The sequence below is a fragment of the Myodes glareolus genome, chromosome 17, assembly GCF_982192425.1.
Source record: "Myodes glareolus chromosome 17, mMyoGla1.1, whole genome shotgun sequence".
Classification (NCBI taxonomy): domain Eukaryota; kingdom Metazoa; phylum Chordata; class Mammalia; order Rodentia; family Cricetidae; genus Myodes; species Myodes glareolus.
In genome coordinates, this window is record NC_142042.1 from 49,167,401 (window position 1) to 49,195,061 (window position 27,661).

General features: G+C 42.8%; 1 protein-coding gene and 1 long non-coding RNA gene across 6 annotated transcripts in view; one reads left to right on the forward strand and one right to left on the reverse strand.

The window, feature by feature from the left end:
- Window positions 1-15,035, reverse strand: part of LOC125406464 (uncharacterized) — a 120,367-nt gene extending 105,332 nt beyond the window's left edge. For all 4 annotated transcript variants that reach the window (XR_014997639.2, XR_014997637.2, XR_014997638.2 and 1 more), the window contains exon 1: window positions 14,874-15,035. This is a non-coding gene — a long non-coding RNA (uncharacterized LOC125406464). The remainder of the gene's footprint in view (window positions 1-14,873) is intronic.
- A 145-nt stretch (window positions 15,036-15,180) lies between these two features.
- The window catches only part of Ahcyl1 (adenosylhomocysteinase like 1), a 34,168-nt gene continuing 21,687 nt past the window's right edge, over window positions 15,181-27,661 (forward strand). The window contains exon 1 of one of the 2 annotated variants that reach the window (XM_085677848.2): window positions 15,181-15,553. In XM_085677848.2, coding sequence (XP_085533974.1) covers window positions 15,434-15,553 — 120 coding nt within the window. In that variant the 5' untranslated portion in view covers window positions 15,181-15,433. The remainder of the gene's footprint in view (window positions 15,554-27,661) is intronic. The other variant, XM_048443459.3, reaches the window with a different exon arrangement.

Genomic DNA, 27,661 nt, shown 5'->3' on the forward strand with positions numbered 1-27,661 from the left:
AATGTATGATCATAGCTCAGAGACAAGATTGCTACTGAATATTTGCTGCCAATATGTACACATCTGCACACATCAATGACCTCTTTCCCAGAGTTCCTTTCAAAACCAGTACATCCCATCTGAGATAGAAAAGGAAATGAAACTGGGTGGTGGTGGCGCACGCCTTTAATCCCAACACTCGGGAGACAGAGGCAGGCAGATCTCTATGAGTTTGAGGCCAGCCTGATCTACAAGAAAAGGTAATGAATAGTAATGAAGAAATAAACATCAATAGTAACAAAAGATACACCTAGTATATTTAAACTTCAGAAAATAAAAAAAAAACTTGAAAGCCACAGGATAAAGAGCCTTATCTATTCAGGAGCAAAGACAGGAGTTATTATATTGAATGTTTCTAAAGCCACGTAAATGAGAAGAGAGTAGAGTGAAATATTTAATATGTTGAAAGGGAGAGAAAAAATAGTCTAGAATTCTGGGAAAGGTCCTTCCAAAATGAAGCAAGTGGGTACAGCGGGCATATTCCTGGAGACCCAGCAACAGAAGGCGAAGGCAGATGAATGATAACTTGAGTCCAGGAGTATGAGATCATGCTGGGCAACATTCAAGATTCCATTTCTTTAAAAAGGGTGAAGAAGAAATAAAAATTTCTCAGAAGAACAAAAATTAAGGAAATTTCTTGACTGCCTTGCATGAATTGTTAAAAGATCTTCAGAGACAAGAAAAGGGCAGTCCACAGACAGACCTACTAGAGAATGAAAGCACATCAGAGAAGGATCCTTGGTGTGTATGATTAAAGTGTGTAATTAAACTAATTAAGGTGAAGGTAATTTTAAAATGTTTTTAAAAAGGTAATCGATACAAGAAAAAAGAAGGAGATTTAGAGGGACAAGGTCTCAGTATATAGTTCAGTTGATAGTGTACCTACCTGGCGTGCCCGAGACTTTGGGTTCAATTATTGGCACCACATCAACCAGGTATAGTAGCACATACCTGTAATCATTTGGGAGGTAGCAGTAGGAGGATCAGAAGTTCAAGGTCATCTCATCAGAGTTCAAACAAGGTCATGAGGGTAAAAAACGTCCACAACGATTAGTGTCCTTGTAAGAAGAGGCACCAGAGCTTTCTCCACCATGTGAGCTATTGCAAGAAGGAAAGCAATTGAAAGCCAGGAATAGAATCCTCATGATGAATGCTAGCATCCTGACCTTGAACTTCCCAGTCTAAGATGACAGCAGCAGTCTGAGGATTCATAGGGACAGGATCGCCTCTTCAGTCTGAGCATTGGTACAGAGTTTGTAGAGACAGGATCACCTCTTTGGTCTGATCATTGGTAGAGATAAGAACTCTCTCTAGTGGTTGGCTGCTCTGCTCTTCTCTGATCTTCAGCATTAACCCCTATATCTGACTCTGGGTTTTTATTATTAAAAACAATTAGAATAATTAAAATTTGTGCTACAATGGACCAATTACTAGGAAAACAGTCTTCCAAAACTCATATAGAAAGAAAAAGAAAAATTGAATAAGTCTGTCTATAAAAGAAATTAAATCAATAATTAATAACATTGAAAAACAGAAAACCTCAGGCCCATATAGTAAATACTACAAACATTTCAAGGGACAAAATTCATGAGATCTCCACAATTTCTTTTAGAAGATAAAAGTGAAGAGAATATTCTTACCGCCTCCTATAAGACCAGCACACTCTTCCCAAAGCAGACTAAGACATGACAAGAAAAGAAAGCACAAATCAAAACATCCCCACAGATATAAAAATCCTCAACAAAATAATAGATAAGCTGAATCCTACAGTGCATTAAAAGAATTATGCAGCCAGGAGGTGGTGGCGCACACCTTTAATTCCAGCACGCGGCAGGCAGAGGCAGGTGGGTCTCTGTGAGTTCGAGACCAGCCTGGTCTACAAGAGCTAGTTCCAGGACAGGCTCCGAAGCTACAGAGAAACCCTGTCTGAAAAAGAAAAAAAAAAAACAGAAAAAGAATTATGCACCACAGTGAAGTGGGACACAGAAGTACACACTGGCTCAACACACAAAGTTAACATACTGATTCAAAAAGCGGCTGATGTAACCCATTACATAAGTAGGCTAAATAACAAAAATTATATATATATATATATATAGCTGTAGACAAAATTCAACACTTATTTATTCTTGATAAAATCTGATCATAAAGGGAACTTTCTCAGCTTGATGGAGAATGAATGTTTACAAACATTCATTAGAGTTAACCTCATAATTAAAGAGGAACTAGCTTTCACTAAAATGAGGAACAAATTAAGATGTACTCTATCATTCTTTTTCAACATTATACTGCAAGTGCTAGCTAATAAAAAAGACAAGAAAAACAACAAAAGGCATTTATATTAGGAAGGAGAAAGGGGAACTGGCTTTGTCCACAGATGGCACAACTGTGTACAAATTATGAAAGGATCAGAAACAGAGACAAAGCCTTGGAAGTAGTGAGTTGTTACAGTAAAGCTGCAGGATACAAGGCTATGTGTAGGACCGCAGCTCTTCCATACAAGTAAGGAAAACTGCATATGAAATGCGGAACAATCCCATTATCTCTTGCTTCTGTCAAAATGAAATACTTTGGTACAAATCTAATAAAATACATGCAAGATCTAAGTGAGGAAAACTACAAAACCCATATGAAATAAAGTGCTTAATACAAGTGATACTTGGGCAAAAGACAGAAATTTTTCAGGGCAAGGAATGTGCTCTGTATGATACTGCCGTGGCATATACAGGTCAGCATGCATTTTTGAAATCCCATATACAACACCAAAAGTGAGTGCTGATTCAAGCTGTAGATCTAAAACAACAGTGTGTGCTAAGGGGGTTCACTGCACTAGTTACTCTTTTCACTCCTGTGGCAGATACCTGGGAGAACAGAATGCCCTACAGGAGGAGAGACTCATTTTCACATGGTTTCAGAGGGCCAGTGGAGCGTGTGACAGTACCACCTCACCTTATGGGGCAAGCAGAGAGATAGAAACAGTCAAGAGTGCACCTAAGGACTCCCCACACCCAGTGACGTATTTCTTCTAGTTAGGACTTAACTTCCTAACATTTCCAGAACCTTCCAAAATGGGTCAACCAGCTAGTGGTAAGCCCCAACACATGAACTTGTGGAGGACATTTTATATTCAAAACAAAACATTTAACAACTGGAACAAATGTACCATGCTGGTGGGTCATAACTGAAGACCCACCATATGGGAGGGCAGCGGCTTTGTAAGAAATCTTGTCTCCTCCAGTTGCCCCCCACACATCCCATCAACGTGGGAATTGGTTCTCTCCTTCCTCCATGTGGTTTGGAGGAGTGAACTCAGGTTGTCAAGCATGGCAGCAAGTGGTACCCACTGAGCCACCTCACCTGCTCCTGTTCCATTTTTCTGTAACCCAAAAGTTGCTCTGAAAATGAATCTTTTTAAATTTAGCATTAAGCTGAATTGATGTGCATGTGAATAATTATGAAATTTGTGTAACCAACATCATATTCACTATATAGAACATTGCCATCATTCCTAGGATTTCTTCACACCTTCCCTTTGCAATTACATATCTCTAACACTTGACAGAAACTGATAAGTTCTCTATCACTGGAGAATGTCATATCACTGGAATCAGACATTACGCAACTTCTAAGACTGGCTTCTTGTGCTCAGCTTAATTCCTTTGGGATACATCAAGGTGGTTCCATGTGTCAGTGGCTTATTTCTCTTTAATGCATGGATAAACCAATTTGTTTATCCATTACTTTGTGAGGAACATCTGGATTGTATCAGTTTGAGCAATTATGAATAGATCTGCTATGTTCTTGTACAGGTTTTTGTATGAATACAAATTTTCATTTATCGGGACAGTTACCTATAAATGCAATTGCTAGGTTACATTATGTTTTGTTTAACACAGTAGCTGAGCCATGCTTGTGCTCTCACCAGCGTGTTATGAGGGTTTTAGATATGAGTGCATGTTTGTCATCGTCTGGCATTTTATTTTAGTCATTCTAATATTTGTGTCATTATCTCATCGAGGTCTTAGTTTGTATTTTCTTAATGACTAATGATGTCAAACATTTTTGTTTTTATATCCTCTTTAGTAAAATGTCTGCTTATTTCTGAGCCAGTTTTGACGGGATTGTTTGTTTTCCTACTGTCTAATTTTGAGAATTCTTCATATATTCTTTTTATTAATGATGTATCTATTTGTATGTGTATGTGTGTGGGCATTTATGTGCATTGCATGTTAGCAGGAGCCTGCGGGGGCCAGAGAAGGGTTTCAAATCCCTAGAATTGGAGTTACAGGTTGTTGTAAGCTGCCATTTGGGTGATGGGAACCAAACTCAGATCATCTGTAAAAGCAGTGTTCTTATCTTTGGCCTGGTTGGTAGATCTGAGTGTGGGGGTGGCATTAAAACAGACAGAAAACAACTATTCTCAATCTTATGTGCATCTGCATATATTTTAGATTGGGTCTTTTAAAGGGTTTTGATTGAAACCACTGTAATGGTTTGAATAAGAATGACCCTCATAGACTCATATATTTGAATGTTTAGTCATGAGAGAGTGGCACTATTTGAGAAGAATCAGGAGATGTGGCCTTGTTGGAGTACGTGTGGCCTTACAGAAAGAAATGTGTCACTGAGGATGGGCTTTCAGGCTTCTAATGCCAATGCTAGGCCCAGTTCCCTCTCCTCCAGAGGCTTTCAGATCAGGGATAGCTCTCAGCTACTGCTCCATTGCCATGTGTGCAGCCATGTTCCTGCCATAATGACAATGGACTGAACCTCCGAAACTGTAAGCCAGCTCCCAATTACATGATGTCTTTTATAAGAACTGCCTTCCTCACGGTTTATCTTCACAATAATAGAATAGTGACTAATAGAACAAAGTTCAATTTAGTTAGCAATTTGGAGAACAATCTGTAGAGTCTTCAAATCTCCAGCATGATATTTGGATCTTATATGATTTTTTTTCTGTCAGTGTTTTGTAGTTTTCAGCATGTAGTTCCTGGACTTGTTTTAGGATGTGAAAATATTGCATCATTTGCTATTTTAAATGACACTACTTTTTGACTTTTACTTTCCAGCTTTTACTGCTAATACATAAAAAATATGATTGATGACAAGGATTCTGCAAATATCTCAGATTGTTTAGTTCCTGGAGTCTGGGCTGGCCACGTTTGCTGGCCTGTGAACTGGATATGGCTTTATAGTTTGCTTCTGAATCTAAAACACAAGATGGAGTCATATATTCTCCATGGAAACAGACTTTCGTCCTCTGCCTTTTGCTGGCTGACGACACGTGTTACAGTGATTGACACGACAGATGTTTACACTTTCCACAGCTCCGCTATCAGTCTGTTCTGCTCTGCTGCCACACCTATGCTAAAACCTGCAAACCAAGACAGCCAAGGCTACCAAGCAGTTCACAACTGTGGGGCATTCCAGGTCCAGACATACCTGTTTCCTTTTTCTCCACAAAAATACAAAGTGCAGCCCGGCATGTGGCATATGCTAGTAATCCCAATACCTGAAAGGCTGAGAGCAGGATTGCCATGAGTTTAAGGCAAGCCTATACTATATAAAGAGGCCTCATCTCAAAACCTAACTCACAAAAACAAACAAACAAACAAACAAAAATCACTGCTACCACCACCAACACCACAAAACAAACACAGATACAAACTGAGTTAACCAGGAACAGCAGAGCCTGCGGGTGGTCCCTTCAGAGTAAGGCTGCCCCAAGCTGGCAGCTGAGGCAGAGAAAAGCAGAAAAAGGAGAACCTTCCACAGGGAAGCCCTGGACAGAAAGTTAGTAGTTCACTGGCCCACTGTAGAGTGCTACTACTTATTCAATAGAGTGGGAGACAAATAAATAAGTTAAAATTTATGTACAACTTTCTCCTTACCAAAAAAGAGGTCATGCACACTCATTGCAGAAATTTCTAGAATATGGAAAAAAGCAAAAATGAGAAAAATGTGTGACCTATAACCTCATCAGAGGAGACAAGCATTTTTATTTTTACCTTTTGGCTCTTGCTTTTCCTCTACATAAACATGTAATTTTATGTTTGCTCAAAAGTAGGCTACACTGAGATGCTGTTTTAAAAGTTAAATTTTTTCAGGTAGTAAAATTATCACACATGTCATTAATTGCCCTTCTATCTGGCTGCACAGTGTCACCTGTCACAAATTTTTCCTTTGCTTTTGGAAGTGTAACAGAGTGGTTAATTACACACCAACTGTGGTAGAGGAACCTGATTGGGAAATCAACCATATCTAGCTTTCTTGGCTGTGGACTCTTCAGAAAGGAATGTGAGGTATTTTCCCCACATCCTCCCAAGAGAGGCCAGGACTCACATCTGGTAGGTTAAAGAGGTGGAGAGGTGTTTTTTTATTTGGGAAGTTGGTTTATCTATGGCAGTAGCTTCTAGCAACTGGGAAGAGGGTCAGAGATTACAAGTGACCAGGGATAGCCGACGTGGAGACCCAGATGGGTCCCCTTTCCCTCCCTAAATCTGGTATGCAAAACCTGGTATGCAGATGGATAAGAGGAACTGGAAGAAAGGCTTTGAAATGGCTAAGGGCACACACGGTGAGTGGGCAGCTCAGCAGCCTACCTGGTGGAGCAGTCCCACAGAAAGGAAAGGCCAGTAGCCCACAGGTAGCCAGGGAGCCGTCACTAACTGCCTAAGCCCCTTCAAATGAGGACCAGCTGTCCAGTTAGTCTTTAATTTGTCTGCTTAGGGATTTCACTTTAGTTTACATTTAAAAAAAACTCAAATGAGTCATGGGGAAGATCCCTTAATAATTCTATTAGACCTCTAACTAACTGTGAATCTGGTTTGGAACTAGATTTAAATAAATTTCAAGAAAATAAAGAATATGATCCTTTCTTTCCCACCAACTGTCACGAAGCTATTTATTCCTTACTGCATGCCACGCCATGATGAACACTCCGATTGGATGTTCACCTATGATCACGGGCTGTTCACCTCTGATGACTTCTTGGCCCCTAAGGAGTGGCAAGGTCTGTTGGCTCAACCAACCCTGAAGCCTAAGGCCCTGGTCTATGAAAGCTGAACTGGGCCAAGGCAGAAATGGCAAGATAATCTGAGTCCGGCCCTAGCTCCCTCTCAGACAGCTTTATAGCTCAGAGAAAGCTTCTTCACACACACACTCCCGCCATCCCTCCATTTTCTGATCTGCAAAGCTCTGCAAACTGAAAGGCCTTTGCCACTTTGCAGTACTCGTTCTACATAAAATCTGGACAGACACATATCCACAGAAGGGATAAGCAGATTGGAGTCTCCCACGTGTTTTGGTCAAACCAGATACTATTGACCTGCTCCTAGACAAATAATGAGGTTGACATCTGCTATTCCTTCCATTCATCAAGGGTATGCCTCACTGCCTTTTCAAGTCCTATCCAACCTTGAAGATTCAACTCAATGACTCCCTTTCACAGGGCCGCCGTTACTTCTCCCATGTGAATCCATCTTTCTTTCCTCTTTAACGGGCATCTACTACCAGTGAACAGTCATCTGGGTACATTCTACAAGCTCCCTGAAGGCAGGAGCTGTGCTTCACTCATCTGTGTATTCACCCACAGGACTCGGCTCAAGATTCTGGGAGTTATTATCAGTCAAATGTTTGTGGAACTAAAATTGGGACCTAGGCTTAGGTTTGGATGCAGTTCCAAGCTATTTCAGGCCCCAGAATGGGTGGGGTAATAAAGGAAATGCTGGGACTGGGAGATAAGAGTTCTGAACGTGAATGTGGACTGGAACAGCCCCCAGCAGCTTAGTTCTTCCTTGTCTAGCCCCTACAGGAACAAGGAAACACTATGTCCTCAGGACTCTCTTCAAGATGACTCTTGGGCCTTTTAGGGACCTTACTTCACCCATCCCTTCCCTATGACCCAACAAATAAGTCAAAGTCCTAAGAATGTCTGTCAAAAACGGTTGGAGGGATTTTGGGGAAAGGCCAGTGTCCAGGCTCCTGGTCTCTGGCTTGAGCTACATACTTGCTCTTAGCCCAAAATGTTGTTGACCCTTTGTCGGGACTCTGGAGTGTGGAAGTGGCATGAGCTCATGCTGGAGGTCTGGGAGCTCTGTTCTCATCACTGCAGAATGGGACAAATTATGAGGGTGGGGATGAGGGAGGTTAACTCTTCTCCCTGGGAAGAGACCAGGCTTGCACTGGTGTGCTGGAGCCTGAGACCGCTCAAAAGCTGCACGGGCAGAGCTTCTGGTCATATGGCCCAAAGAGGATTATCACCTTCAGGGCAAGGATGACTGAAGGCTAATCCTGGAAACCCAGACTGGCACAATGAGAGTTAGGAGGGTGAACGGTTAACAGTTTGTTGAAAAACAGGGAGAGTCCCTCCTCTAGGGGCCCAGCTGGCTGCAAAGCCAGGAGCAGAGGCTCCAAGGGTGATGCAATGGGGCCCGCCCTGTACACCAGAGAGGGTGAGGAAGGCTGACTCCCACCTAGCAGCAGCCTCCACACCACCAGCTCATGACCACTCTCTCCTCTGGTTCCAGCAAACCAGCCACAGGGTGGGTAGGAACTCGCAGGTAAAAAAGACCCTGTCTGCTTGAGCTGTGGGAAACCGCAGCTTCTGGCTGCCCTATTCCATCCAGTCTCTGAGCCTTTCCAGTCAAGTAAACCTTCCCACTAGCCCTCACGTGTTCCGGAGTCTATCCATCAGAGTACCTAACTGGTCTAGCCAGCCACTCTCTATTTTGACTCCAAGACTACAGGTGCAGGCAGAGGGTGGAGGTGTCAAGACTGTGGGAGGCACAGACAGTCTCTGATCTTGGCAAATTGGCACTTCCACCCTGTTAGCCCACTTATCATCATCCTGGGAGAGGGTATATCCTGGATAGAAACTCCCAGAAGCTTCTTAAAAAACAACAACTCATACCAGCTTCAAGGATGGGCAAGCATCTTTGAATTCTTGAGTTAGACTGTTGTTCCCTTCCCACCTTTGAAAATGACACCGTCTCCTGAGAAATATTTCTTAGCATAGGGTGCAAAGAAAGACAGGAGAATCAGACCTCTCTAAAATATATTTGGTGACCCAGATTTTCTGACAAAGTTGTGATCTTAACTCTAAGCCCCATGAGGACAGGGCTGTGGCTGATCTGTTTTCTATGGGATCCCTAACACATCTCCTGTCATAAGCTAAGGTTATTAAAGTGACTTACCAGGCAGAGGCTGAAGTCCAAGGCCAGTTTCAAAATTTCAGCTATTATGATAAATTCAACACACACACACACACACACACACACACACACACACAGAGAGAGAGAGAGAGAGAGAGAGAGAGAGAGAGAGAGAGAGAGAGAATTTGCATTGGAATTCTGTCAGCAATTCCTTTAAAACCTCCAGTTTTTTGTTTTTTGTTTTTTTTGCTGGAACTTATATCTTAGTAACTTATGTTTGTGTGAATTACTTTTTGCAACTTCCTCCAAGCTCCCTTGCATTTATTATCTGATTGGATTAAGTCATCACAAGCCCTAGATGGAGAGCTATTTCTTGTTTTGCATGGATACAGATCCAGGAAGATCTAAGATCATTGTGGCCACGTTGTAAGCACAGTCTGAGCCTTCATCTTCATCCACCCAGAACCCTGACACACACACACGCATGCTTTCTCTCTCTCACACACACACACATACACACACACACACACACACACACACACACACACAGAGAGAGAGAGAGAGAGAGAGAGAGAGGGAGAGTCAGACAGACAGCCATCAGAAGCTCTCAAGTTCCCAGCACAGAATCTCAGAAGCCCTAAGGCAAAAGGTACTTGATCCAGCACCTTTGGATCAACTATCATTGTTGACAACAAGAACAACTGCCCCTGCTGCTTACATTTTGTTCCCTTTCTCTGTCCTGTGACCCAACTTCGTCTGTTTTGTTTGAAAGCCAATCACACCCACTCCTACTCCTCACTCCCAAACATGAAATTCAACTGCAGTGAACTGAAAATGACTCAAAATGTCCAATAACAGGGAAAAACAGTTAAACTCACAAGGTAAATGATGAAATGCTTGGGCAGCATAAGCAATGACAAGTATGTAAGCCATCCCTGTGCATGGTAAGGTTTTTGGGATACTGTGATTAGAACAGAGCAGAAGCTACAATGGCCGGCACCTACCAATCACGTCTGTACAAATGAGCATCTGCAAATTAATAAGCAACTGAGAAAGAAGAATGAAAGATTTTTCTCTTTGTAAGTTTTCCCTATGGTGCTCATATAATAACTATTAATAATTTCCTAATGCATGTGGCAAACATGATTATCATACTAAGCAGGGAGGGCGCTATCAGGGAGGAAGAATTCCTGCTAGAATTGCTAAAGGGCCCTGCCCGTGCTGATCTAGAGCTCTGCTCCAAGGAGACCCTCCATATCAATAACCATGCCAATGGTGCCTCCATGTCCAACACAGGAAAAAAGTGGATGCAGGAAGGGTTTCTAGTATTGCCCACGTCACTACAATTATGGGGCACTTAAAGTGAGTCCTAGCTGACGAGAGGCAAAAGACCTACAGAACAACTATAGACATTCTTGGATACGGTGCCAGGATATCTGGGAGTACAGGAGCAGTGCTCTCCACAACACATTAAACTCCAAGTGTTTCAAGCTGATCCCGTATCTCATCAGCCTCTCCACAAAGGAGTGTTTTCCTCCCCTGGTTCTCCAAATTGGTGATTACCAGCAGTACTCACCCATGGTCCACCAGGCTCTATCAGGTCTGCCTCCAGCTTCAGCTGTTGCTCTGTGCTACTCTACCTTATGTCTAAACACGCCCAAATAGTACCAGTGCCCTTGGCGTGCCAAGCTGTCTCAACTGTCCTGCCTTTCCTAAGACTGTGGCTTCAGCCTGGATTTTCTCAACTTTATCCCACTGTCTACTGTCAAGACAGCACATGTAGCATCTCATCTGAAAGGCCCCTTTTGCTCAGCCTGAGCCCCACAGCACCTGTTCCCAGCCAGAGGCTAGTACCTCGTCTTACTGGTCTCTCAAGACACATCTAGCACTGTTCCTAGAACATCTTCAACACTCAGGACAGTCGTGGAACTTAACCCTACTGTTACAGTCTGAGAACTGCATCACTAGGCAGTGTCAACACCGAACACCATACAGTATACATTCGTGGACTGTATATATAGCCCAATATATGTTATACTGTACACCCATTGCATGTGGCTCTATAAAATATTACTGTGCTGAATATGTCAGGTAGCTGTAGTACAATGGTCAGTACTTAAAATTTAGACATATCAAAAAGGTATGTTTATATCAGTACCACCATGAACATTTGAGAAATACGTAGTGCTAAAAACACTATGATAGCTACTTTGTCGCAAGTTTATAGGAATGTTTCAATGCCACTGTGATCTTGGTTTGTTTTTGGTTTTTGTCTTGGTTTGCTTTCTATTGCTGTAATAAAAACGTGACCAAAAAGAAAGTTGGGGAGGGAAGAATTTCAGTTTACCCGTCCTGATCACAGTCTATTATAAAACAGCTCAAGACAGGAACCTAGAGGCAGGAACTGAAGCGGAGGCTATGGACTAACATTGGTAACTGGCTTGCTCTCCATTACTTCCTCAGCTAGCGCTCTTAGACTGCCCAGGACTTCCTGCTTAGTTGTGTGGCTATCTTCATTGGGCTAGACCCTCCCACATCATCCATCAATCAGGAAAATGCCCCACAGGCATGCCTATAGGCAATCTGATGTAGGCATTTACTCAGTTGAGGTTCCTCTCCCAGATAACTCCAGCTTATTTCAAGTTGACAAAAATCTAACCAGAAAAGCTTTGGTTGTTATTGTTTATATGGGGGTGTCACTATGTATCCCAGGCTAGCCTCAAACTCACTCTGTAGTCTTGAACTCTTGGTAATCCTCTTGCCTCGCCTTCCTGACTGCTTGAACTATACAGGTGTGTGCTACCTGTGGCTCCACAATAATCCTATGAAACCACTGTTGTATAGTGTCTGGCATTGACTGAATCACCATGCACTGTATGACTATGTTTTATGAACAAAAGGATCTCATGAATTTGGGGGTAGACTATTAGATTAATCATGTGGAAAACTGCAATGCTATTACACTTTAGATGATTTTCTGAAGGACCTTTGACCTCCAGCCCCCACTTTCTAGGGTAGGGTCTCCTCTGGTCTCCAGATCTTTTGAAAACTTTCTACCACTGCATACAACTGGTAGCCTTATCCTTAGGTCCCTCCTCTTCTCAAACACTGGCCGAGGGCTATTTCTCTAGTCTATGTGCCTTGTGATGCTCTGAGGAGTTAACTTGCTTGCTGACAAAGGTAGTGCCAGGGAGTGAGGGAGAAAAGACGAGCCATTTCTTGGCACCCAGAAGAGGCAGTCTCTGCCACTGAACCGTGTGAGGCTGTCTTGGGGTTGGGCCTGAGGTAGGCAGCACTCACTGGTTCTCACGGATGTTATGTTGCCACACTCCCTGGCTGGGCGAGCATTTTGATCTCCAGCCTACACCTTGGGGTATGGCAGTCACCAATACCTTCCACAGTGGCTGGTTTTCAGGAATGCCCAGACTTTGGGCTGGAATGACCCGCAGAGACCGACTTCCTCTCCAGCATCGGAGGGGTACCCTTCCCACCGTTAGACCAAGCATCCTTGCTCATGCCCCCTAAGGCCAAATCATCAGTCTCCCTTCAAGTCAGGCACTTGGGTGAGGGGGATCACGTGCCAGTCTCCATCTTGGCCCACTCAATAAAGTTCTACTCCCTCTAGGTCTGGTCCTGCCTAGGTCACAGCACCAGCACTGGCCCTGTGAGCCTGAAGCTAAGATGATGCTCTGGCTCCTGGAGGCGTATAAGAGAGGTACTCTTCAGTCTCGAGGAAGCTCACAGCCTGGAGGCTAAAATGCACAGAGAAAGTGCAAAGCACTTGGACAACAAACGTTTTTTTAAAAAATCAAATCCAAAATACAGATACACAAGTGCTTGTTAAAAATAATGTGTCTCAAGACATGTATTTTTCTATTCAAGGGACTCAGAGTTTCATAGCTGATTTCTAAAGACTGCAGAATTCAAGAGCTCTGATAACAGTTTAGACAAACCTCCTCCTCCCCCCAAAAAATGAACGCTCCTGAGTGGGTCAGGTGTGGTTCCAGGTCCCAACTATAAGGAGAAAGGCGCATACCTGGCCTGTGTGTATGTGCCTAGTGTTCTGATTTCATCTCTCTGCCCAGTGGTCATAGGGTTCTCCAATAGAGAAGTCTGAACACTCAGAAGAGATGAGAGAATCCTAACATTTTAAGACATAAGGGTGCTTTCAGGCACTTCAGTGACCCTCTTCTAACATCCACGTGGCTAAGGGTCTGAGTAGTTAGGACAGGCTTTTCAGAGGAAGAATTCAGTGGTTCCAGAAGGTATTTCACACCTTCCCCAACCCTGAACATAAACTGATATGGGGGTGGGGGGTGGCGTCTTTTCAGATCGCAGCTTTTTTCTTGATAGAGTTGATTCTTTAAAAACCTGGTAAAGCCAGGCATAAATGGCACAGGGTAAGAGTTCAAGCCAGCCTGGGCTTCAGCAGTGAACCTCTGTCACAAACAAACAAACCACAACCTGGTGAGGTACTGGATATAAAAAAAGTAGACATGAAGAGGAATTTAGGGGAAAGGTCCCAGGAAGACTTACTCTTAGTACAGTAGAGAAGAGTCTGGCTCCTCAGAGTCCACGGAAGAGAGGAGAAGGGTGAAGGAAAGGGACAAAAAGGGAGTCGCAGGAGGCCGCTAGATGTGTAGCGGAAGAGAGTTTTGTGGGATCTTGTGGCCATTGAGAAATCCCAAGGTGGTGAGATGGCCAAAATAACTTTTCGAAACATTTCAGAAATGTGATTGAAGACTGTTTGCCATGTGATGTAACCTCTCCCCTGTGACCCACAAACCTTCACTGAAAGTTCTGCTACATGTTATAGCCTCATTTTTGTGGTTTCAGGGTGGGAATTGAAAAGAGAACGGGCTGATGTGACAGCAAGAGCTAAAGGAACAGTCATAAGACTGGAACGGTGAAGAAAATTTCAAATTAGGCAGCGAACTAGAGCCAGAGGAGACCATGAAAACCCAAGTACCCCCACCAATTCACAGAAATCCTGGGGACAACATTGTACTTTCCACAGGACATAGGAATTGGAGCCAATGTCATTTGAATGATTTGCAAAGGACAAACTATCTCAGCTGACACCAGCTTCCAAACAAGGTTTCCCTTTCCAAATGAACGAATTCTTGGAAAACATAAATGTGCCACATGCACCTCTGCCACACAGGGCCTCACACCGGGACTGTTCACAGTAGAATCCAGAAATTGTGAGAGCACTTCATGAACGCCCTACAAGCTCACCGCGAGTGGAGCTGGCAGGGAGAGACTAATGCCTAGAGAGAGCATGCAGCGGGAGGGTCAATTTGGCCTGAGCTTTTTCTCAATTTGCCCTTAGTTCTCTACGCTCAGATCCATCAACCCTATCTTAATGACCTCTTCACATCGGCACTGCAGCCAGAAGGTCTTGTAAACAGACAAGGCCCAGGAGAAGATAGTGATGGCGGTCATAAAGGGTTGTGTAGAAACCAGATGGCTCTCAGCTTATTCTGCCCCCTATGAAGTCAAAAAGCAAACACTGGCCCTTGAAATTGGGCTTCTGGTCCAAAGGGTCCAGTCATGGTGCGGGCTGCGAGTGAGTAGGCTGTCCCAGGAAAGGTCATAAGTCCTGTCGGACTCTGGCCTATGCTCCCAAGCACCGCTCTTTACTCGGTGCCCCTCCAACCCTCGCCCCCACCTCCTTACCCCGAGATCTCCTGGGAAATTCGGTAGTCCAAGGTCGCTCAGTCCAGTGGAACACGTAGGGCTCAGTAGGGATGATGGCACCACCTGGTGGCGAACACGCTACAACTCACCCTGTGAAGCTCATCACCCAGGAGCAGCCAAGGAGGAAGGAACAGTTCTCGCAGCCCGGCCCAGCGTAGCGACGTCACCAGAGTGCGCCAATGCTCTCCGCCTCTTTCCCCACCCTCCTTGGGCCTGCCAGTACTTGACGTGGCGTCTCCGCCCTCTACCCTTACTTTGCGTGCGTGCTTGCGTGCGACTGAGGTTGCTGCGCGGGCAGGTCGGAGCTGCGCGCTGCTGCTTCTGGTTGTTCCGTGGCCGCCGTCTCCGTCCGGCAGTCTTGGACGGCGGAGCCGAGGAGGCGCGCGGGTCCCAGCCCTTCGCAAGCACAAGCAGTTCGGCGCGGGGCCTGGCGGGAAGGCGGGCGAGCGCGTGGCCGAGGGCGCCGCGCGGACGGGCGAGCGCCCGTGAGGGAAAGAGGCGGGGGCGGCGGGTTAGCCGCGGGCCGGACCGGCCGGGGGATGTCTATGCCTGACGCGATGCCGCTGCCCGGTGTCGGGGAGGAGCTGAAACAGGCCAAGGAGATCGAGGACGCTGAGAAGTACTCCTTCATGGCCACAGTCACCAAGGCTCCCAAGAAGGTGCGGGGCTCTGGGTAGCGGCGGGGGCCCTCGCGGAAGGGGCGCGAGCAAGCCCCGGGCCCGGGCTCGGGTAGTTCGGGACTTCGGGCCAAGGATTGGGGTGCTTAGGGACCACTGACACGATGTAGGGGGTGGCCAGTTAGCGGCCATGGGCCTATCTGGGGCCGAAGAGGCCGCTCTGACCTCGCTTTTCTTTGTCCCTCGACCGGAGTCCTCCTGGATCTTTCTGAAGCCCGACAGGGCCAGGCCTTGTATTTGCGGCTGACTTTTTCTGGATGGAGGGCCTTGAGGAAGAGATTGGGAGGGGATGAACGACTCAGCTGACCCCTGTGACCTCTCTAGGTGATGGGGGCTGTGCAGGTAATTTCCCCTCTAGCGAGTGGGGAAATCAGGCAGCGCTTTTTCAAGGCATCTCTTGGGGAGCGTTGGCCGTTTAACTAACAACTGCGTGATAGGTTACGGGCAAGAGGAAAAACTGTATGAACTGGCTTCTTTTCTTTTTTTTTTTTTAATGCAGCTAAAGGCTCTAAAAGCAACAAAAGATTGAAAGTCAAAATGATTTTCGCATCCCAGTCTTCCAGTTGCTTGGCAGTGTGCGAGAAAGGGAAATTTAAGGGTTGGTGACAGTAGACACTGTCATGGATGCAGGTTGATCCCAGTCATGTGAATAAATCATTTAGACATCCCTCCAGAAAGAAGCTTGGGTGGGTGGGAGAGGTGGGTGGTAAGAAATGATTGCTCATTCTTTACTGCACTCGCTGAAGCAGAACAAGTTCCGCCTATTGTGCTGTGGGTTGAGCTTCTCTTGCTCTTGGAAGAAGTGATCTATAGAAGGCTGAGTTTAACTAGCCCTCTCCGCGGTGGCATTGAGATCCCCAGAACTTTCTGTCAAACATTACTCGACTTTACACCTTGGCACCCAGTTAACAGTAGACCAAAGAACCTTTGCCAAGAGGTGACCTTCCTGAAGCCAGTAAAAACCAGGGCAAACATTCCCCTCTTGTATAAAGTCATTTCAGAGCTATTGAAATATTCAGTACAACAATATTCAGTACTTGTTGAGGTTCGGGGCTGGTATAAATTCAGTAGAGCAAGGTTTGCAAGGATGGTTAGCCCTGAGATTCCTGCACCTGAAGTAGTTAAGCTGTTGTTAGTGCCTGAGAGGGCTTTTTCCCCTCCAGGAAACGAATTAATGGACAAGTCTAGCAGAGAGAAGTCGTCACTGTGTGCTTTAGCTTAGTTTTCTCACAAAATTGAGATTGTTACCAGATTGTTACCAGTAGGGCCTTTAAAAGATTCTAGAAGATCCCTTGATCCTAAGGGATCCAGTCGACCTCGTTTTGGGTGCTCTCATTCCGCTGATTTGTTGGAGAAGTGACCTTTTGCAATCTGCACTATTTGAATGCGCAGTTAGAGTTCTTACAAGCAGAATGCTTAAGCATAGTACCTCAGATGAGTTAAAGGAAAAGAATAGGGAAACCCTGATAGCCTGATCCTTCTAGCTCATCTCTTACCATTAGCCTACCTTCTTTTGTCTAGTATTTTTATTGTTCCTTTTCTTTATTTCGGTGTAACTATATTCTTGCAAGCCAATACTGATAAACCAAAATCTGTGCTATACTATATGTTGCAAACTAGAGGCAGGGACTCTTGTTTACCATTACCGCCATGAAACCTAGCTCTGTACCTTGCACACAGAACTCAATTGTTAATTGTCAGTCTGGCTAACCAGTAACTGAAATGCTGAATGCCAGCAGCACTAATATCCCTTTCCCTTTCTTCTTCCTGGGAGGAAGATCACAAATGAGTATTATTGTGAAGCCAAGTGCTAATGACTTTAGAGACTCCCATTAGCTAAAATAAGCAAGTCTGCCAGGAGTGTGGGAAGACCCTGTTGTAAGTTTCCATTTGCTAGTATGTGTGTCTCCATGTTATTAATCTTGTTCTTTGAACTTTATTGTGTGGCATTTACTTTGTACTTATATTGAAATGCATTGCGATGACTAATTACCCTTCCCTTAATGATGATAAAAGGCATTTATTTAGTTAATGAACCAGTTAAGGACTAGTCAAGGTCATGTAGTAAATTCTAGGTAGTCTGGTTTGGGGTATTTTATCCTTCCTCAAAATTGCAGCTTAATTTATGACTTAGATCACTTTTGTACCTCTTCCATGTGATGATTATATGACAAAGTATGGGAAAGGTGAGGGTGGGCAGGAGCTTGGCATGGGACTGGATAGTGTGAGAAAATGACCTCTTTCAAATGGTGTAGTCCTTCACCCATGAGGATTCCAGCTTGACTCTAAACCAAGTAACCCGTGGGTCATTCCCATTCCTGAGGCCCCACTGGAATTGAGGACATTCCTGGGTCAAAGAATGTAGGTGACCTCAGTGCTTCTCAATAAGATCAGATCCTAGTGTACTTTTTTTTCTTGTCAGCTTTTATTTATTATTTGCTTTGTTTGTGGTATAGCATATGTAAATGCGTATGCATCTTACTATTCAACGTTAATGGTACCCAGTTTTGTATCCTTATTACAGGGCTTGTTGGTTTGATTAAGACTTGAAATAATTGGTGGTCAAGAAGCCAACTATTAATTGGTATTCCCTTAAGTGAATAACTTGTGTGCCTCAGTTTTCTCATTTGCCTAATAAGTACCTGTTTGGAATAGATGAAACTAGAGACATTTGGAAGTTAAGATAGCAACAATAATTTTTTAAAGTATATTTTATTACCTCTTTTTAAAATTTATTTATTTATTTTGGTTTTTCAAGACCAAGTAGCTTTGGTGCCTGTCCTGGAACTCGCTCTTGTAGACCAGGCTGGCCTTGAACTCACAGATACCCGCCTGCGCCTACCTCTGCCTCCTGAGTGCTAGGATTAAAGGTGTACACCACCATCGCCCGACTTAAAAATTTTTTGCTACATTAATTTATGGAGGAACAAGTGTGCCACAGCGTGTGGGGAGTCAGAGGATAATTTGCAGAAATCTCTTTACTCATTCACCTTGTAGGTGCCAGGGATCAAACTCACATCAGACTGGGCAGCAAATGTTTTTACCTGCTGAGAATCTTGCTGGGCCTTTTCTCATTTGAGGTAGCTTGTAGGAGGTCATAAATAGGATACAATAGGGAAGGCAAAACTTCAGAAATAATGGGGAAAATTGTTAACCTTGAATATAATTAATGAGATTGGTACCATTGGTTACCAAGCAACTCCATATAGCCCCTCAGTAGACATGAGAAATAATGGAAGACATGTTTTCCTGACCCAGAATTATAAAGGCAGTTTTCACGGGGTCTCATTGGTTGTTTTGGTATAACTTACATGGTAAAACTTATTCACAGCTTAAAGTGTTTTGGTCCCAAAAGCTTGCCGTGAGAAAGGAGTCCTTGAGTTGTAAGACCTGTTGGCGGCAATTGGAATCAAATACATCTGCTACATTGTTGCAGAGACAGTAGCAGTTTTCGCACCTTCAGAAATTGACTTTGTGTCAGATTGGTGTTTTTCCATAGAACAAACCCAAATCTCCAGTTTATTGATGAAATCTCCTTTGATGGATATGTTTCTCCAAATACCTCTCAGAATGTTGACCATTCTCTGAATTTCTGAAATCTGAGGAGGAAGGACACAGGATTTTGCTGAGTGGCATATTAAACTACTTTTGTGCTTTAATAAACAACAACTTTTTTACTCAGTTGTTGGTCTGGGTAAAGTATATGTAGGACTAGTTCATCGGGAGCCTTAAGAAGCACTGCTCAGGATAAAATCCGGGGTGCCCCTTTTCTCTTTATCTGATGGTATAGTCTCCTTGCTGCTGTGTAGATTTTATACCTGTGCTCCTTAAAGTCATCAAAAAGAAATTAGATTGGTTGCCGTTTCTCAGCTTTATGGTTTTTTATTTGTTGGTTTTTGTTTTGTTGTTGTTTTGTTTTTTGAGACAGAGTTTCCCTGTGTAGTCCTGGCTGTCCTCTCTAGACTCGGAGATCTGCCTGCCTCTGCCTCCTGAGGGCTGAAATTCAATCTCATCTTCATGTTATTAAATGTTTATGTTCTCTTTAAAGCAGCTGCTTTGTTAGTTGCAGTCTTTGAATAGGAGTCAGGAGAATAAGATTTTTATTTTTATTTTTGAAGTCCTAGGAATCAAACCAAGTGCCCTGCCACAGAGCTATAGCCCCAGCCCAGAAGACTTCTTTTTCCCCAGTTTCTCCACAGACAATGGTTCCTCCTCTTACTTGGTTTGATTGCCTTAGATACACTCTAATTTCTAAATGAATTTGTTCAGAACTTGAGACATTTAACTTACAATAGGTTCATTGTTTACATCTTTGGCTGGTAAAATTATAAATATGGTTGGGTGTACACCTATAATCCTAGCACTCAAAAGGCTAAGACAAGAGGATCATAATAAGTTCAGAGCCAACATGGACTGCAAAGAAAGATTTGCCTTTAAAAACAAAAGCAAATAGAAAGTAAATGTGCTTTGGAGCCACAAGAAGTATGTCACCTGGGTCCAATATGTTTCCCATTATATAGTCTTGTCAAATTATCTCAAAAAAGATGTTTGAAACTTTAATCCCTTTAGGCATGTTAAACCCATCTGTGGGTAGCTATGAATGTGGTACAACTTGTCATTCTCAAGTATAATCTTTGAATAAGCACTGGCTAAAGGGGTCCAGCAGGGTTTGGTTTTGTTCTTTTTCTTTTCCCTCCCTCCCTTCTTCCCTCCCTTCTTCCCTCCCTCCCCTCCCTCCTTCCCTCCCTCTCTCTCTCTCTCTCTCTCTCTCTTTCTTTCTTTCTTTGTTATTGTAATGATTTGGGGATCTTTCCAAAGCAGAATCCTTGAATTGCATGAAACAAATACCTTTGAACTGTAATTTTGAGTTTCCCCACAGAAATGTGTCCCTTCGCTTCACAGCACCTACAGGATTAGGTGGGACACCCATACTTCTGTTGAGACTCAGACTAATTTGTTTTATCTGTGATCAGTTTCTCTAAAGATATAAACTCAATGCTTTAATCTCAGGGTGCATGCAAATTATTGGTACCGTCTAGTGGTGTATAGTGGGGCTTAATCATTTACTACCCAAAGCAGACACAAAGTTAAAAGGTGTAACAGACTACTAGTAATAGGTGGAATTTGGGATTCTAGAAGAGAGATTAGGAAAAGAACTTTCACAAAACCATGATTGTGGAACTCTCCAGGTACACTCCTGCTTACTTGCCATGAATGTCTCAAACACCTGTTAACAGGACTATGTAATTTTGGGGGTTTTCTGGGTTAAATGTGTTTCTTCTGTCAGCTCAAGCCAGTTTTCTTCTTTTAAAATGGACACCTTCTACTTACTTGTTATCGTCAAATAGCTTAGTCTATTGCTGTTTAATGCTGTTGTCTCGGACCTGCCTCAGGCTTAGTTCTTTACAACCTGAAGGATGATGGCTTAGTAAAGCGTGCTCTGTTACTTGCTTTTCTCTCTTTTCCTGTACCTGCAAGGCTACAGAGGTGTAGGCGTTGAGATCTCAACAAGCCTGTGGTTCTCAGTGCCAAGGAGAATGTTCTTGTGCTAATCCAGTGATGCACTGTGTTTGTGAGCTAGATAGGAAATGGTGGCGTAAAGGAATTGGAGGGCTGGAGGAGAACTTCCATTGACTGTGACCTGAATGAAGTTGTTCATACTATATTTTGGGCAGTGACAAGATTTATAAAGTTCTGTTTTTAATAATGGGCTCTAACTCTTCTAGTATTTACTAATTGCATTATAGTGAACGAACATTCAGGGAACAGGTTTCCATAGGCATTATGGGAATTACTTTATTGTTACTCCCACAACTGGCTTGACTTCAAGTCCAAGCTTTTGGGCTGTGACCTGTTTTTCTTATAGCCCTAAGAGCCCAAATTTAATATATATATCTTGGAGGGGTAGAGATTTGGATCTCCCCCACCCCAGCCATGCCTCATCATCTCCATTGTTAGAAGTCCCTAAGGAAAACTCATTTGGACTCAATTGTTAACATTATCTTAAAGATGTAGAAAAGAAGTTTATTTTGTATTTTCAAAATGGAAACCCTCATCTGTGTTTCTAAGTCGAGAAGAGGTAACTGCATACAGAATGTGTAGATGACAGAGGATTGAAACCAGTCTCGCTTTGGTCCAACTGAGGAAATGAGATTGTGCATAATTGTTCTTAACCTTGTGAGTCTTAATCTTTGAAAAATTTCATGAAATCCTAATTTCTGTCCTTGGAAAAGTTCAGAGGAGCACAGAAACATGTTTGCTTCTAGAGGTTTTAATGGGGCTGCCTGGAGCTTGCTCGTGTTAGTCATAGATCCTGACTTTAAATAGTCAGGCTTCTCATCGGTACTTCCTTTCTTTACGGATTAAGAATCTGCTTTTTTTTTTTTTTAAGGTTTCTAACTTGTACTTTGTTCTTGTGGTTTAAAATCAAGCTGAGGCTGGTGGTATTATTACCCTCCTTTGGGAGGCCTCTCGCCTTCTCAAGGGACTCATTGCCTTGAGAGTATAACTCAGAAACTTACACACAGAAGCCGACATTTCAGCAACTTTGAGTGGGAACAGTCTCAGCCCTACTACTCTTCATATGAGAAGGTGCTTTTCAAACTGCGTCTAAGTCTGAGCTGATGAACTCTGAATCTTACATTTGATTTCTTTACATCGAGCCTTTTAAGGTCAAGATCCATGCTCTACACATATTGTCTGTGTGTAGTGTCTGAATGCTTATTGAATCAAATACTGGGACAGGATTGTCCCCAGGAGAAAGTAAGTTGGACTCTTGTGGCAGCTGACTTGCTGTTCCTGTCTTCTGGCCAGAGCTATTTTCTACTAACTTACACCTCCCTTATGAATGGATAAGGCTGTAACTAGGGACGGCAGGGAGAACTTAATTAGCATTCCCACTCATTTAGCAAAGCTCGTTCTAATGCCACAAATGGAAGGTCAGAGAGGGAAAAGAGAATACAGAGTACATGGCCTCCTCATTTATTAGCTTCATAGCGTGGAAACATATCCTTAGATGTAATTTGAAATTCTTAACACTTTCAGTCTTTAGCACTGGGGACCCTCTACTTGAAGTTGAGACTGATGTCCTGGATTTGAGGGGCAGGGGGACTTTGGTCTAGAGAGTTGCAAGTTTGAAGAATAATGAAGAGTTGAACAGTAACAGTCGGATTTGGGGTGTTTGTTAGGGCTCTGAAAGTATTAGCAGCCTTCTTGGCAATGCTGAGCAAATTTCCCAACTTTCTTACTCTACAAAGCTGGCTGTTCATGATGCTGAACCAAAGGTGAACTTGACACCCAAAAGCCTGATGTACACTTGTCTTTGAAACACACCTTTAGAATTACAGTCTTCTGGGAATGGGGCCAGTGCTGTCCTAATCATGAGCTCTGATTCTGGTTGGCATTAAATTTTGTGACATTTCTATAAAGCATGTGACTGTGGCAAGATTTGCGGGAGAGGGAGACTTTCAAAATTCCGTTTTGGAAGATGAAATAAGTGCTTTGTAGAGATGGCAGATATGTGCGGTTGCTCTGGTAACAGATTCAGTTTCCTGTCACTGTCCAGGTGGTTCCAGCTTCTAATTCAGTACTTGAGTTTTTAGTGCCAGCATCAGTACCAGACTTCTTAGCAAGCAAGACAGGAAGATTTCCAGTGTTGGCTTGTTATGAAGAGAGTGAGTGACCCAGCTGGCTTCTTATGCTGGACTTGATGAATTGTGAATCTTAATTACACTGATCAATACAGTGGCCTTGGTAACAGCCTTGTAGCTGCTGTAGAATCTGTTTGCTCCGAGGTTGTAACAGAAAGAGACTAAGTTGGTCGGGGACATCATGTTCTCACTGTAATAAGCTGTAGGCTAAGTCCAAGGAAAAACAAATCCTGGAGGGACTGACCTCACTACACCCCTTCTCCAGTATTTCCCAGGAGGAAACATTACTCTGGAGGTGGTTTCTGTTCTTATTTGCCAGTTGAGAGTAAATGTAAGTAGGGTAAAGGAAACGTCCAGGTTATAAAGGATAGATGGAGCACACTTGTGTTGACAAGTCCCCGTCTGCCAGTTTGTTATTGGGAATGGATGATTGATGAAATTAATCTCAGCCCTTGAGTTATCCTATTTGGAGAATATGGAGCTCATAATTTTGCACATTCCTTTCTGATTTCATAGAGAGGGGATTAGCTGAGTGAGTACTGGTCATGATTGGAATGAGAGCATATTGCCAGTTTTTACTAAACTTAAACTAAACCATGTTTTAAAAGCAAAAATAAAGCAAAAAAGTCTCTTGTCTTGTTTAGATAGACTGTCGTGTTTGCCTAACCTGTTAAGGATTCATCAGATGCACTGTTTATACTGATAAGTAAGTATAGTTGGTTTTAAAGTAGCTTCTCCAAATTGGCAGTAGTGGTGCACACCTTTAATCCCAGCACTCAGGAAACAGAGGCAGCCAGAACTCTGTGAGTTCGAGGCCAGTCTGGGCTACACAAAGAAACCCTGTCTCAAAATCAAACAAAAAAATAACTTACTGCTACTTTTCTCACATTCAGAGTTAAGTCTGGAGCAGAAGTTAAGGAGTCTGTCAAAGTTAGACCTGTACTAGACACAACTACAGATATGTCCTGTAGAGTTTAGATTCCTCTGAGACTATTATTTAGGTCATTTAAATCTACTATAGGCTCCCTTAACCTTTGGAGTTTAGAACACTCTTAGAACTGTGTACATGTTCTCGGCAGAGAAAAAATACAGTAAATTAAACAATTTGTAGGAAATTTGTCAACCGAAAGCCTATCCAAGGGCCCAGGCTAAACACCTGGAATGATTGCTTATCTAGAATTAAGGATGTGTTAGGATCAAAGGAAGCCCTGAGCTGTGTTCTTTGGACTTTATCTCCTAAAGGTCTTCATGAAAACAGGAAGACGATTTGAAAAGAGTGCTGGAGGGTATCTGTAGAAAAAAAAGGAACACCAGGCTTCTCTAAGCCAGTACCTTTTCTTCGGTCTAAATTACTTTTGAAATATTAAGATAATTCTAGGGGGCTGGAGAGATGGCTCAGCGGTTAAGAGCATTGCCTACTCTTCCAAAGGTCCTGAGTTCAATTCTCAGCAACCACATAGTGGCTCACAACCATCTGTAATGAGATTTGGTGCCCTCTTCTGCCCTGCAGGCATACACATAGACAGAATATTGTATACATAATAAATAAATATTAAAAAATAAAATATTTAAAAAAAAGATAATTCTAATATTTTATACTTACTCTTACCCCTAGTTTCTAGTTGGTCAAGTCAGAATATGAGAGTTTAAGCTTTCTAGTTTATATTATGAATTCCTAGACTGAAAATAATAGTATTTTAAAGATTTTGAAAAACATTTTGGTGAAATTCTGACTTAAGAAGAAAAGCACAGAAAGGAATAGTTGATTATTGAGGAGTTAGAGAAATAACTAAAGAAAGGAGATCGAAAGCATGTGCCAGGGAGATAGTTTATTAAACCGTGAGCCATGTTACCAGCCAAAGCCATTGGGACTAGGGCTCTGGCCTTTGGCCTCAAAGAAAGGCCAGGCCTGCCTCAGGATAAGTGCTGCAGGAACAGTGGTGGCTGGAACTCAATAGGAAGACATGTCTAGTTGAGGCTGGAGCTTTTCCTGCTTTTTCTTCTTTGAAAGAGAAGAAATGTCCTTTACTTGAGGGATTTTTATAGGATTCTTTTTCTTTATCGTCTTGAAATTTCCACGCCCAAACTCAAAGACTACCGAATAAAGGGGATATTATCAGGGTGTTCCAAGCTAACTTTGTGTATAGGCTCAGATCCCATTAACAGAGTCTCATCTCTCCCCAGAGAAGTCAGGAGACTCTAGCCGGTACCAGTTCTAACTGCTTTCCTGTGGGAGGAAAAAAGGAAGCCTGCTGTTAACATAAGGATATGTCATGGTTTGCTTACTGACCCATTAAAGCTCAGGAGATATAATCGTACACCAGTTATCTTTCCTTACTGGCTGGAGTGGTGGCTCAGCTCATGAGCATTCATTTTGTGTTCTCCCAGAGGACAGAAATTCCATTCCTAATGCCTAAGTCAGGCCTCTCACAGCTGCCAGTGTCTCCAGTTCTAAGAGATCCAAGGCTCGCATCTGTTCATATACACAAAAATAAAAATAAGTCTTTGTTTTAAGTGACTGAAGGATCTTTAAGCCTCAATCCCTGGGGTCTTAAAAATTTATTTTATAAAGCTGGGCGGTGGTGGTACTTGCCTTTAATCCCAGCACTCAGGAGGCAGAGGCAGGCAGATCTGTGTGAGTCTGAAGCCAGCTTGAAAAACAACAACAACAAAAATATATTTTGCAATTCTATTCAACTTGTATTGATATGTAGTTAAAACTAATACTCAATTTTATTTTTCTTCATCAACTTTTTCAGCTTTTTGCAGATATAATTGGCAAAATTATTTTATACTCAAGGGGTATAATGTGATACTTTGATATTTGTACACATAGTCAAGAGATTACTCTGATCAAGCCAGTTTACATAACTATTTCCTCAGTTCCTTTTGCGAAACCTTCCAGCACACTGCCAGCTGTTCTAACAGTCTCCAGGAAGTGTTCCTTGAACTGTGAGTGAGACCCCTTAGGGGTTCAAACGACCCTTTCCCTTTCGCAGGGGTTTGCAAGACCATCAGAAAATACAGATAATGAATTACGACTAATAGCAGTAGCAAAAGTACAGATATGAAGTAGCAACAAAATTATTTTTATGGAGCCGGGCAGTGGTGGCACATGCCTTTAATCCCAGCACTAGGGAGGCAGACTGATCTCTGTGAGTTTGAGGCCAACCTGGTCTACAAGAGCTAGTTCCAGGACAGGCTCCAAAGCTACAGAGAAACCCTGTCTCAAAAAAAAAACAAAAAAAACAAAAAACAAAAACAAAAAACCTATCTGTATGTGTGTGTATGTATGTATATATATATATATATACATATGTATATGGATGATTGGGGGTCACCACAACATGAGGAACTACAGTATTAAAGGGTCGCAGCATTAGGAGGTTGAGAATCTCCCCAGAGCTCTGTTCATTTTAGACATCAGAATTGTACCTTTTAACCAGCACCTCCCATTCGCTCAGCCCTGATAACTAACTGCCCTTCTTCCTATGAGTTTGACTTTTTAGGATCTACATCTGAGATCATTTAGGTAAATATTTAACATGCCTAACATAGCTAGGGAACCAAAATTTATTATTCACATATGTTACTTAAAAGTAGATTATGTCAACAAAAGCCTTTCAATAAGTTTTTAGATACAGTTCTGTAGCACTGTGATATTAGGAAGTAAGAATTCATCGATGACAACATTTTTTATTTTTTAATTTTATCCAAAGTGAATATAACATTTTTGGTTTTTTTGAGACAGGGTCTCACTTTGTAGCTCTGGTTGGAATTTGGTGTGTAGTCTAGGCTGTCCTGGGACTCAAAGAGATCTGCCTGTCTTTGCTTACCCAGTGCTGGGGTTAAAGGTCAGTGCCGCTGTGCCCAGCAGTATTAACTTTTTATATTGTGAAAATTTAACATTGCTAGATCTTTCCAGCACATTTTAAGATTGAAAGTGACTTGACCAGGATGCTTTTCGGGTGACACACTGCAGATGTAAAACAACCTTTTCAATTTCAGGACATGTTCTCTTTGTTAAATGTTAATATTTAAGAGAAAAACCACTATCCCTAGCCAGCACTAGATAATTCTTTTGAGAGTTGTTTTGTTTGTTTTTTGTTTTGTTTGTTTGTTTTTTCTATCAGTCCTGGTTGTCCCAGAACTTGCTTTGTAGACCAGGCTGGCCATGAACTCATAAGGATCCACCTTGCTTCTGCCTCCCAAGTGCCGGGAATATAGGCGAGTGCCACCCCCACCCTCTGGATAATTGTTTAAAAAGTACATTTAAGGATTGTAGAGATGGCTCTGAGATTAAGAGCACTGACTGTTCTTCTAGAGGTCCTGAGTTCTATTCCCAGCAACCCCATGGTGGCTCACAACCATCTGTAATGAGAGCTGATGCCCTCTTCTGGCCTGCAGGCATACATGCAGACAGAGTACTGTACACATAATA